Source organism: Schistocerca americana, chromosome 2, assembly GCF_021461395.2.
Source record: "Schistocerca americana isolate TAMUIC-IGC-003095 chromosome 2, iqSchAmer2.1, whole genome shotgun sequence".
Taxonomy (NCBI): domain Eukaryota; kingdom Metazoa; phylum Arthropoda; class Insecta; order Orthoptera; family Acrididae; genus Schistocerca; species Schistocerca americana.
The window spans coordinates 664937863-664952076 of record NC_060120.1 but is presented as its reverse complement, the minus strand read 5'-3'; the positions used below and the strand labels follow the sequence as shown (position 1 = coordinate 664952076).

Below are 14214 nucleotides of genomic sequence, written 5' to 3'. Positions count from 1 at the left end.
ACAAAAAACGTGGTGTCTTAGATACTTCCTTCTGAGGGCCTTTCTCATTCATGTTATTTCCTAGAATGGAGACACGACTCTGTACACAGAGGAAGACAATTGTGGGTCCAGTTCTGTGAAGGTTGTAGAGGAACTTTGATATCTTACTAGGTAATGTTCCGGAAAACTTATTGCCTGGAGACTGCTGAATGAGTAAATGCAACCAAAGGCTTCTTGGATAGAGCAGGTTTTTGATATAGGTAAGCTGTAAGTAGAGTTATTTATTCTACGGCATAAATGCAACTTTTGCACAGTACAGATTGGGAGTTCAAAATAATTATTACATACATACGCAAATCCAATTTTTTCCTCATCTTTGGATTCATCTGTGTTGACCTGACCAAAGGATTCAGGTCTGGCTAGAACCGACTGTAATAAATACATAGAGGAGTCAACTTTAATGCTGTGCATGACATTCAGTTGCTCAGTAGTGGATGGAATGTACTATGGTATGACTCCTTCCAGTCTGACTATAAGTGTAGGTAAGATGTCGTTTAAATTCAGAGAAATACTATGAAAGAAATTGAGAGATACATACCAAATAAATTAACAGATGTTACTGATCCCTCTGGCATACAAAACAGGCCAGGGCACTGTTGCAGAAGCAATGAAAAATGCAGGCCGTATTTAAAAGAATGCAAAACTCCCCGAAGATGGGCAAAGTTTACAAAAGCTTGGAATTTAGTGCAAAATTCAATATGAGACGCTTTTAATAGTTACCACAACTAATCTCATCACAAAATCTGCCGGAAAACCAAAAGAGATTCTGGTCACATGTAAAGTATACAAGCAGCAAGACGCAATCATGACCTCATAATGGTGATGTGACCGATAACAATACCACTTCGGCAGAATTTCTACTCAGTTTTCCAAAATTCCTTCAGCAAAAAAGACTAATTCACATCAAGAACAACTGGGAAGTAGATATCAATTAGTGAAACAGTTTACATCACTTAATGGCAAGGACCCTGGTCCAGATTTTGTACCAGTCAGGCTCCTTTCAGTATGTACTGTCTCATACAACCGATAACTTGCTGAAAGAGCCACACCTGAAGACTGGAAAGTTGCACTGGTCACACCAACAACCAAGAAAGGAAATAGGATTAATCCACTAAATTACAGACCAATATTGATGATTGGTATTTGCATTGGAAGTCTTGAACATATAGTGTACTCAAACACTAAGAATTACCTCAAAGAAAGCTATTTACTGACAAACAGCTACCAGGATTCAGAAAATGTTTTTGTAAAAAACAACCAGCTCTTCCTTCTCATGAAGTAATGAGTGCTATCTACAGATGACAAACTGATTCCATAATGTTAGATATCAAGAAGGCTTTTGACACCATTCCTCACAAGCAACTCCTAATCCAATTGTGTAACTGAGTATAGTCTTGGTTGTGCAACTGTATGCGTGATATCCCGTCAGAAAGATCACATGTTGTAGTAATTGATGGAAAGTCATTGAGTAAAACAGTAATAGTTAACTAAATGATCTCGCGGAATAAGGAAGATGGCATTCAGCAGCAATCAGATGCATGGGCAGTGGCAGTTGGACTATACGAAACTTGTGACGAATTAATTCTTATCTGTGACCTGGAAAAGGGAGAGAAATATCCTTGGACTTGTGCTGTCAGGATTGTAACAGCTAAAAAAATGCTGACAGCTTTAAATATATTTTAAGAGTAACAGGAAAAAAAATAAAAGAAATTAAGAAGTCAGGGAGTGCAGTAAGCCGTATCATTTCCAAGAAGTGTACGGAATGGAATACGGATGTCCCACTGAAGACCAAGGAATTTATGAATTCCTCTATGTGCTTCTCCTGACCTATTCTGCTGAAAACTGGACAATGAATACATGGATGTAACACAAAATTACACAGAAACAGTCTGAGCAACAAGGATGGACAGAATAAAAAAAATGAAGGTGGTGCAGGAATCATCTTTGCTTGACTTGATAAAATCAGCAATGCACGAGTGGTACAGAATGGAATCTTAAATTTATTACTCAAAATGATAGTTAATGGGACTAACACATAAGGCAACTGTGGGAATCCAGAAGAAGACTTTTATTGGAGGAGTTCTAATTAAATGTCTCATCCATGAAGGAACCCAAGACTAATGGAGTACTCAACAGTAGTGTCGACAGCAAAAATTGAATGAATTCAGTGACATACTGTAAGGACCATTACAGGTTAGTATAACCAATACTGATGCTTTGTAGAGATGGTTAGAACTTAAAACGTGAACTCTAGAAGTTACGCAGCATTCTAGGGAAACTCTTTTGTGTAAATTTAGAGAAGATCAGGCAACACTCTGCAACCTATAATAAATATCATGGACAGGGATAGTAACAGTAGGAAGGGGGTGGAGGGAAGACCGACATGAAATGTTTCCGAGCCCACACACAGTAACTCCTCACTCAACATGCCAATGTAGTCACAAAATCACTGATACTAGTACTATACATGCAAAAAAGTTGACACTAGGCGCGATGGCTGATGGGAGCGACCGTAAAGGCATTTCCCATTTACAGCCGCTCCCACCATCCACAGTGCCGAGTGTCAACGTTCTTTGCACCAACAATATCCTGAACCACGTAATGTACAAAGGCTTCCATAGTATACTTTAATAACTTTTTGCCTGTAGTAGAAAGATTGTTTTGTGTTCAGAACATGAATTACTTACTTCACATCACGTGCAATTAACGTATGTGTAATGCATGACAGTCCTGGACCTCGTCAATAAATGCAAATGGAAACATTTCTTATAAATTTTTTTATTTATTTAGTTTTTGTGAGATGTGTCACTTTTCATTCAATGTAATAATTCCTAATGTATATAGAACCTTCTGTGGGGCAGTATGCTGGTAGTACCATTTGCATCATTACAGACATCATTGATGCAGTATGTTAACTAACTGCAACTAGTTAATCAGGTCTTTCTATATCATATCTACATCCATACTTCGCAAGCCACCTGACGGTGTGTGGTGGAGAGTACTTTCAGTACCTCTATTGGTTCTCCCTTCTATTCCAGTCTCCTATTGTTTGTGGAAAGAAAGAGTGTCGATATGCCTCTGTGTGGGCTCTAATCTCTCCGATTTTATCCTCATGGTCTCTAAGAGAGATATACGTAGGAGGGAGCAATATACTGCTTGACTCCTTGATGAAGGTACGTTCTTGAAACTTCAACAAAAGCCCATACCGAGCTACTGAGCGTCTCTCCTGCAGAGTCTTCCACTAGAGTTTATCTATCATCTCCGTAACACTTTCGCGATTACTAAATAATCATGTAATGAAGTGTGCTGCTCTCCGTTGGATCTTCTCTATTTTTTCTATCAACCCTATCTGGTACGAATCCCAGACTGGTGAGCAATATTCAAGCAGTGTGCGAACAAAGTGTACTGTAACCTACTTCCTTTGTTTTCGGACTGCATTTCCTTAGGATTCTTCCAACGAATCTCAGTCTGGCATCTGCTTTACACCAGAACTGCCCTAATGAAAGTGACAAGAAACTATAGGTGGGCATCAAGGTACAATACTACTCTGAAATCTTGAGAAAAGTCCACGCCTACTTAGTAGTTTCGGGCCGTATATTTCAATAGAATCATAATGCTGTATTTGATTTTAAAACCCAAATAATCAATACAATTAAGTCACCTGTATGCGTAAGTCTTTCTACTGCAATTTTGAGCCACGAATTTGGACTGGAAAGACACAACCTAACATTTTCCTATATTTCAATATTTTCGAAAGGGCTGTGTGTGAATGTTGCAGCAATTTGTGGTACTGATGAAATTTCTGGTACATTGGCAAAAATTGTGCAGTAACATTACTTCTACTTTTCTACATTTTTTAGATGTTGACCATGCATTATTTTCTCACGGTAGCTCATTTGAATGTGCTCTAGCTCATGCAAATGAAAACTTGGACCTGTATTGTACAATATAGCCACAAAACGTAGAAGAAAATAACATGAAATATCATACTTCTACTTACCACTCCTTGTTGTCACTACCCATGAGTTTGCGTGTCTCCTCCTCCTCAGACACTGCTGGTGGCTGATACGAAATCTCTGACACAGGAGCATACTGTGCAGTCACAAGAAGATCAGTTGATGGATTCAATGTCAGCACCTACAGTAGTCACAAAGTTAGTACGTGGAATTGTCGATTGCACAGGAATTAATAGGAAGGCATGCAATGCAAAATGTAAAAAATGCAAGACACACCAATTGGGATAAACACTGTGTGAGAATTAGGTAATACACTGTCATTTCTGTTTCTTGCAGTGCTCAGTGGGTAATTGAGAAAAAGGAGGCACTTTAAGTTTTCATTTCTATTACACTGAAATCATGAAGCAAAGAAACAACTGACATGACACAGTGACAGCTAATATATATTACAAATAATGTGAAACATCTGATTTCTTTTGGTATTATGTTCACTTTGTGCAGAGCATTGGTCTTACCACATGGTTAGATCTAAGAAAGGTAGAAAAACGTGCTAGCACACGCACGCACTTCATCGAAAAAGTAATATAAAATACCATTTCGAACTAGATATTATGTTTTAGAAATACTTAACTAAGAGAGTAGGCAGCATGTGCCGAAACATGGCTTGGTGGCAGGGAAAAAACAATTTTGTTTTGTAGAAGGTAAATCCCTAAAAACTAATCTTTATTTTGGGGATAGTCTTAAATAATAATTTACTATGCCACATTTTAGAAACATCACTTTCACTTATAAACTAACTATTATGTTCAATCAACATCCATATTGCATTATTTGGTAAGCGGGCAGTAGAACATCCGATAACCCAACCTTAAGGTAAATGGAGCTTACATCTTTACTGTTTTGTCAGAGTTGTGCTACTGTTTGGGCAAGAAAGGAGATATCATCTGTGGAAAGTTGTTAACAGAATGGGTGCCTACAAGCAAGAAGCAACTTCTTACATTCGCACCTAGGAGTAACTTAAGTATACAGTAACAGCGTATCTCAACAAGAAATAGTTTTTGCCACTATTTTTAATTTATGTTCCAAAATATATTAAGAATGAATTGCTAATTGATGTCTCGTTAAGAAAAGTGATATGCTGACACACTGTAAAAAATCTGATAAAGAGAAAAAATATTACTTAAAAGTCACAAAGAGATGGACAGGTTGGCTAGCTTTCAGATCAATGGACCCATTTTTCCAATGAGGGAAGAGGGAACTGGTTGGACATGGGAGGCAAAGCCACTCAGTTCCTAAGCAGCAAATAGGTTCCAAAAGCTGAGTGCTGTCTCCCATTTTTGTGAATTTCTTTTAGCAGTAATGGGAATTGCTTCTCCTGTTGTTAAGCACTAGCCAACTTTTATCTCAGTGAGTAAGTTTTATGAAATGAATTTTTCTTTTCAAGCAAAGTCTTCATTACTATACTATATGTTGTTATGAAAACTCTGGCTTGCAAAAGTGATTTCATTTTAAAAAATTCTTTCAAAAAAAATTGTTTACATACAAAGTACATTTGGCATCTTAATGTGTGTAATACTCCACAAACAGCAAAATATTTCACAAGTCTGTACAGCAGGAACAATATGGGCACACAGTACATTTCCGTACAAATAAAGCAAAGAAATTTAATCAAAATCTGTTTCAAAATCAGATTTCATGCTATTCTATTTCGGTCAATCATTCTAATGATATTTAAAAACCAAACATGCAGATAATGTATTTTTTAAAATAATTACAAAATTGAAGAATGTCTACATTTTCTCTCATTTATAATGGGCCCTAAATGATAACTTTGAGAAACTGAATAGATGATCATTTGGACTAGGGAGATGAGCGTACCTCATTTTCAGGAATTCACAAGCTACGATAACCTACCAGATCTGTTAATGTCCCACCCTAATAACTGCTCAGAAGCACAGGAACTACATCTACAGCCAACCATTAGCACCAAATTACATCCTGTAGATCCTTAATTACACTTTCTGATAGTCAACAGACATAATATTTCAACGCAACTTATTTCTGTTGATTCTCACGTTCATATTACCAAATAAGTGAACATTATGTATCAAAATGAGAAAAAAATGGGCATCATTAATTACCAGATCTCCTCGCAAATATTTGTAGCATTCCAAAACATTCTATTCTTTGTCATGGCTGGGTTTGCCAAGGCTATTAGTATTTCTGAGAGAATGTCACCTACCCTCGGGACCTTTTTTCAGCTCAGGTATTTCAGTGCTTTATCAATTTCTTCATGCACAGTATCATATCTCTCATCTCTTAATCATATATATCCTCTTCTATGTCTATAATAATACATTCAAGTTCATCTCCCTTGTATAGACCTCTATATACTCTTTTCACCTTTTCCTTAGGATTGGTTTTCCATCTGAGCTCTTGATATTCATACAGCTGCTTCTCTTTTCTCCAAATGCCTCTTTTTTGTAGATGGTATGTATCTTTCTCCTAGTTCTTTTAAATCCATACATTTGCACAGTAACTGTTTTGCACTTTCAGTCTAACTCATTTTAAATGTCTGTATTATCTTTACTATTTTTATCAATGTAAAACCTGGATGAACAGCACATCTAAGAACAGCAACATTTCAACATTCAAATATAACAGTTCAGTGAATTCAGCATGTGGGCTCTTTCTAGGCAAGTACCATGAAAAGTAGTACTGATTATAGAAGCAAAAAATAGTTGCACTACTTTTTAACACTGGCTGTCTCTGCGATAACACTCCCCTCTGCTTTTTACATTATTTTGAGTGCAGGAACTGTCATTCCATCAGTTTTATCAAGGTTGCAGTTTTAACACGTAGTAAGTCACCTAGTTTGTTTTATCTAAATTAACCTGCTGCCACAGTTAGTTTATCTCAAATTTCAGTTTCATGGAATTTACTTAAAGGGTATGTCTTATCTTGACAACAAACTTCCAAACCCTTCAAAATATATACTAAATGAATGATACTTCCAGAAGGAAAATGTACACTGCTTATATGCTCACTCTTTCATGCATCAATGGGATTTGTAACATGAGAGTGGAGGGGCTAGGTATTTTGCAACTGCTAACAAAATAATTTATTCTATACTTAACTTCTGTCTCGAATTCCCACAATCTAGTTACCAAGACACCATACCATATAGCAGTATCAGTTTCACATTTTTAAATTACCACAATTTATTGTGATAGTTTGCAAATTGTTTTTGTTGCAGTAATTACCAAGGTTGAAACTTTCTTTTTATAAAATTCCCCACAGCCTATCACATAGTTTGTATTATAAATTCCTTGAGATCTACAAAAATATAAGAGCACTATTATAGAAATGCACTAGCATAGAAATTTTCAGGGTTAGGCCTATACCACTGCAGTTATCACAAAGATTTGAAAATCTCACGACTACATGCTACTTAAATCATAAAATTAACTAGTACTGTTCATGTATCAAAGAGTAATGGCTACACTATTAGCAATGATGCCATTTCACTCCTACGTAACTTTCGCAGTCCATGCAATAGTTTGCTTAAGGGCAAAATTTACATTTCTAATATGGCAAGCCTACGCAGAAAAAGCCTAGAGAGACCTAGCTATAGTAAAAAGAGAAGTCTGTAATTTATCAAAAACCGGTACCTACCATAAAATACTCCACGAGTTAGCATAAAATGCACAAACACAGCTTATAATATACAGTATACTCTCAATTTCCGATTTGGAAAACATAAAAGATTAAGGTACAAAATTTCCATTCAACAGAAGTGTAAATGTGTTCTCTTACAAACGAAACAGAGGAAATCTTTACATTACAACAAGAAACAAACCTTCTTAGCCTGTCTTAAGATAAGTACCTACAAATGGGTTCAAGAAAATCGCACAGAACCATTCCGTTAGCTATTACAGCTGTAACTAATATGGACTTAAACCAAAACACTGTATTAACTTCATAAACTTAATAGTCTTAACATTTAAGACATGGCTTCACTTAGAGGCTAGCCAAGAACAAAATGTAACTTAAAATATGATTTTATATTTCTCTGTGGGCTAGATAACATCTGAGTTTGAATAATGTAGGTTTTAAAATACAATTAGTAACGGGAATGTAATTCCCACACAAGAGCCAACAGAGGTGACACAGCAGCAATTGCTGGGATAATGTACAGCAAATAAATTACATGTAGGCCTATGTGAATATGTTGGTAGCGACCCACAGCATACTATCAAACAGTTTTACTATTTAACAACAACTTTAGTTTGGCTGTGAAGCCATCTCTCGATGCAGTATTCCTAACAGTAAAATTTTACACTAGAGAGTGTTTCAAATTAGTATTGAATACTCAGCACAGAACAATGTGGTAGTCAATATTTTTCCAAGAAGTACGTGTCCTCACCTGGCCGTTGCTTGCCTGGTTGTCCAGCTGTCTGGCCAGTCTCTGTTCCTTCGAGTCGAAGCAGAAGCAACTCTTCCTCCTCCTGATTGTGCGTACGTAAAAGGCTATAAGTACAAAACCAATAACAATGAGAATTGCACCAGCAACTGCAATCACTAAATCACTTGTAGAACCACTTTCATCCGCTTCGTGTTGGCGGGTGTCTGAATAATCGACAGCTCCTTCAATGAGCATAATAAGCCCTGCTGCTAAAGCAAACAATCCGAGGACAAGGGTTACCCACTGCAGGCATTTCGTTCTGTTAATGCCATTACTAACAGTCTGAGACAAGTAACTGACGCGCGTCCAGTCCCTCTGTTGCTCGTATGTTTCAGTAGTAGGCTGGTAGACGGGCCCGCTGGCAGGCATGGTGAAAATTTGCAGTCGCACTTGTTTACAAACTACGAAAAACGGTTAAGAAACTAATACGGTACGAGAGGGCAGAATTCAGATTCCAGAAAACACATTAAAACTCTAGTTCCATTTAATGAAACACGGTATGTAACAGAACTACACAACGGTCTTCTGTTCTCACCACGAACGCAAACACTACTGCCAGGACACCATTATAGCTTCCGTGTTGCTTTCAAGGCCATGTCCACATGAGTCACGTGGTGGGGGCAAACGACTTGGTAGTCAAGTTGACGATTATCCCTCGAATTTCAAAGAGAAAACACACTAAGAATAAGTAGATATGATGCAAAATAAATAAAGTAAATTATTTTCATTTTTTGTAAGTCTAGAAGTTACAATTATACATTTTATGGCATATATTTTCATAACGACAGTACAGCCTTTTTTGACAGCAATGACAGGTGGACACCAAATTGTTTACGTGTTTAGCGTTTTCTGAATTGTTCGAAGAAGCTGATGCTGATAAAAATTATACCAGCTGAGCAATATTTTTCCCACAAAATGAAATTGCTTCACTTTATGGCATAAATGACATCTTTGGGTCATACTGTGTAAAAGCCCACTCAACAGTAACTCTAATTGCTTGGTTTTAAGTGCGTATATGAATAAAATGGTGGCCGTATTGTTACAAAAGCGAAGTACACGTGGCAATAAGATAAAAAATCTCGCAGCAAGAGACCACATTTTTGCTGCTTGTTATTTGTCAACGATAACTGGGGTTTTTATTATTTAAAAAACTGATTACTTCGTGATAGCGCTTTTATTAAACGCATCAAAACAAACACTAACAAATAACAAGCAGCAGAAATGTGCATTAGTTATGGTGTGATTGCTTTTCCGCTGCCCGTTTCTGTTTCTATTCTATCATGCACGTGACCTGCGTGTTTCACAGAAAGAAAAAAAAAAATCAAGGATGTCTATCCAGTACTGATCACGCAGAGAAAAAGACCTTATGTTAAACACGGATATAGAATCTAGAAGAACAACTTTCGCAATTAAACCTTAGAAAAATCATCCAACATAATAGTTAAAAAATAATTATACCTTAGGAGGCTTTCTTAGACACATCTACACACATACTCCGCAAACTACTGCGAAGTACATGGGAGATAGTGCACGCTCTTCCACGCAGTGTTGAGATTTCTACCAGTTCCATTCGGATATGGATGTTTGGTGCTTACAGGCGCTCAAAGACAAGGTTATCAGCGTCGGATATGGAGTGCGTTAAGAATGATAAATGACTGTGCGCGCTGTAATTGACCTATCGTGTCTTCGCGGTCCTTACAGGAGCGATGCGTTGAGCCTGAGGTATATTCCTGGATCAACATTGGTTCCATAAATGTTGAAAACAGGCTTTCACGGGAGATCGCCTATCTTCAAGTGTCTGCCAGTAAACGTTTTATAGTAATTTCGTGGCACTCTCCTGTGGATCAAGCAAAGCTATGACCATTCGTTGCCTGTCTTTGTATGTGTCCGGTATATACTATCTGGTATGGTTGCTACTCTCTTGTGCAACATTCTACGATGATTCGCACGAGTATTTTGTAGCAATTGCCTTTGTAGACCTATTCCATATTCTAATCAGTTAACGGGTCTACCACCTTATTTACCGATCACTGAACCCTTGTGATCAAAATATTTCCTTGTGATTAAAGTATTCCATGGATCCCACGGGGAACGACCTCTGGATGTGCCAAAAATCAAAGATCTTTTTTCGTAATTTACTAACGGTAAGTGAAATGACTGAACACTATTAAAGGCAGTTGAAATATAGCTTTAATTCTAAACATAAAATAATATAAAACATTGAATTCAAGAGATTATGTGAAGATATTCTTCGGTGGAGTAGAAGAAGTTGTCCAGAAAGTTGGTTAATTTAGTCTTAACTTCCACTTCATCACTATATGACATTTAATGTGCTCTTGCAGGTTGTTGAATACACGTGTAGCCATGTCGCTGACTCCTTTATGTACTCATTATTAATGTTAACTCCTTGAAGTCTTGGGAGATGCCTGCAGCTAAAACACAACTACATCTGTCTGTCCACTCAAGATAACACTCTGCGTCCTCCCTACTACAAAACCTTAATCTAATCGCAAATTTGTTTGATATCCCAATTGATAGACGCTATAAGTAACTGTCGACAAGGTATCGAGTAAAAATACTTCTCGCAAATACAAAAATATTACGTCTACGTGACTACCTTCATTCACGGCTTTCAGGATGTAATGTGAGAAAGCACGAGTTTGCTTATCATGACCAATGCTTTCGGAATCCATGTTGGTGGGCATTAGGGCATTCTGTTCGTGATACCTCATTACATTTCAGTTTAGAATTTGTCTACTTATGAGAGACTACAATAGCTGGATGTCAATGATAACGGACGATGGTTTTGTAGATCGCTTCTGCTATCTGTCTTGCAGGTCTCAGTAATCTGGGTTTTCTTCCAATCATTATGCACAGTTTTTGTCTGAGTTATGTATTATGGTTAAAGAAAGGGCTAAATCAGCCGCGAATTCTATGTGGAAACTGAGAAGGACTTCATTTAGTCCTGGGGCCTTGCTCAATTTTAGCGATTTCACCTCTTACTCAACGCCATTGTCACTAATGTTACTGTGCTTTTGTTTGTAAAGGAACATCTGGAAACGGAGTTTAGAATTTCATGTTTGCTTCGCTACGTCCAACATTTCCTGCATCACCCATGAGTGTCAATACATTAACTTTGGTCCAACTATCGGCCATTACACACGGCCAGTATTTATTTTGCTTTTGTGAGAGGTTTCTCGATAATATTTTACTATGATAGATGCTGAAGGCTTCAAGCATCGTTCTACTGACAGCCAAAGGTGTTTGATTTAACATCTCTCTGTCTATAGCCTTACGCCAACTGTCCAAGAAGTTCCGAGACTGATTTTATTCCAGGTGTATACGTGACATCAGTGCTGTAACTACGATGCCAGCTTAAACTAATAACTGTATACAACAGATGTGCATTCGACCATGTGAGCAGGCAGTGTTCAGTGCTGGACATGCAGTCATAGTGTGCCAGCGTTGTTGTATCACTAATCGAAATGGAGCAACGAGCGGAACATCACTAAATAAAGTGTTCAAAGCATTCTCCAGACCGCTTAAAGAAGAAGAGAAAACTATGTAAAATTTTGTCCGGCACGCCTTGACTCCCGAACAAAAAAAATCATCACGGGTGACGAGACGTGATGTCATCAATACAAACCTACGTCAGAACTACAAAATGCAGAAATTCACTTGAAGAGTCGACGCTTTCACATCACCGACATAAAGCCATGGTGACGCTCGAGCTGAAAACCATTCCAAAGTAGGACGCTTCTGACAGTTTCGCTATTGTATGAAGGTTCTGTGCGTTGTATTTAAGCGGACACTATGTAGGAAGCCTGAATCTTTAAAACCGCTTTCTTAACTTTTCTTTATTTTTTGTCAATCCAGTCTCGAAACATTCTTTGGACTGACAGCGTATGCTTTTGTTTGATTATATTACATAGTAGACATTGTTCCTTTAGAAGTTTATTTTGCAAAGACTGTTTAACATGGAGGGTACTACTAGGTACATGTCTAGCCAGCTTTTGCCAACTTTTTTTTTTTTTTTTTTTTTAAAAAAAGCTTGAACTACAGTTCCTCTACGCGCTACTGTCAGAGCTACTGACATTACTAAGTTTACTGAACAAATAAATCCTCCACCTGTTTTAGTTATATTTTGTGTTTTGGTAATCATTGTTGCTACATTTGTCTCATTGACGTCAATTTCTACGTGAAATACTTCAAAGAGGTCAAGTCTGTTTGTTGCCAGTAGATCTAATATACCGTGTTTCTATCATTTATATCGTCAGAGCATTTTTCAAACAAAGCATTTAGCGTCGTTTCGAAGGACGTCACACTTAGAGACCGTAATTATCTCAATTGATTATTGAATGATAGAGGTCTCTTTCAGTGATCACAGTATGACTGGAGAACATAAGTAATAGCGAGGTTTTCTGTAAGGTTTTTGAGTGCTTTTAAGATGAGTCTAGTGGTCGGTAAAAAGACCTAATTGTATAAGTTTATGCCCATCCTTGATAATGAGTCATGCCTTAACAATCTCGTATGCAGCTACAGTTTCTGTCTTGTTGTATCCTAGTTTATTGTCCGTTATGGTGACTAAATCACCTCCAGCTCCAGTTAACCTGTCCTTTCGATATACACCTAGATTTACCCAAAAAATTCCACTGCTGTCATTTTTTTTAGAGTTAAGTGAGCTACACTGCTTTTTAAGTGTGGTCCAAACTGTGGCACTTTGCTGCGAATGCTTGGCGGTGTGTGTGTGTGTGTGTTGGGGGGGGGGGGGGGGGAGGGGGGGGGGGCAGAGCACTTCTTAAGGTCTTACACAAAATTTCGTTGTCTCTTGTAATGAACATTCTTGTGAGCACCCCAAACAATCATTTTTCTATGTAGCAATCTCTGATGTGTAGTGCACTCTTGACCTATATAGTGGGACTTTACTATTCTCTACGCAGTTGTGCAGTCCATGAAGTCACAGTGCAACTTATGGAAGAACTTTCTGGTTCAGGCCTCCCACTCTGCTCGGAAACAGACGTCTACGATCAGTTTTGGGCACAATGCTGCTGACTGTGAGCAACACTGGTCTTCTCAAGCTTTTGTACCAGTAGCTGGAAAGATCACAGTATGACCTTGAGACTAAGACAACAGGCATCGTTAGTTCCAACGTTTGCCACAATCTACAGCTGGTTGTAGCTTGTTGCAGCACGAGCTGCCGCAACAGGCTTTTAAGCATTATGAATGAGACCCCCTGGCATACACACTGAAGGTACAAGGTGATCCTTATTATCTTTATTGCTGTTTTCCAAGGGATAGCATTATCGTCATGCGTTCAAACTGCCGATGAGTGACAGACCCTCGTCCTACTGCGCTCGTTTTTCTTTCACACGAGCCACACAAGGTGAAGTGTGTTACAGGGCACAGTAAACTGTTCTTGTGCCGCCTTGGTTAAAGTATACCGTGAAAGGCAAAATGGCGCTTTTAATATTTCTGGCTTATTCAGCCATCATATTAGGCTCCAGGAAGCTATTCCCAGGGCAGTGGAGATGCAAGAAGCATAGATATGACGCAATTTGGGATGAAGTACCGGTGACAGATGTTAGATTCGGTACCATTCCCGTGAGAAAGACCGCCTGCATGATGCTGCTGCTCTGTGATTGGCTGCTGTGTTCGGCGGTAGGGAGCCAAAACGTTAAACTTTAGCTGCTATTATTAATTAAATCTGTCATCCAAATTACTTCATTTTTTTAAATAAACATCTCACAACAGCCA

General features: G+C 38.1%; 1 protein-coding gene across 3 annotated transcripts in view; it reads right to left on the bottom strand.

Annotated features, from left to right (window-relative positions):
• Nucleotides 1-9048, bottom strand: part of LOC124592928 — a 33285-nt gene extending 24237 nt beyond the window's left edge. For 2 of the 3 annotated variants that reach the window (XM_047131881.1, XM_047131883.1), the window contains exons 1-2: nt 8422-9048; nt 4040-4176 (exon numbers count right to left, since the gene is read on the bottom strand). In XM_047131881.1, the coding sequence (XP_046987837.1) occupies nt 4040-4176; nt 8422-8829 (545 nt within the window). In that variant the 5' untranslated portion in view covers nt 8830-9048. The remainder of the gene's footprint in view (nt 1-4039; nt 4177-8421) is intronic. The other variant, XM_047131882.1, reaches the window with a different exon arrangement.
• Between the last annotated feature and the right edge of the window lie 5166 nt (nt 9049-14214).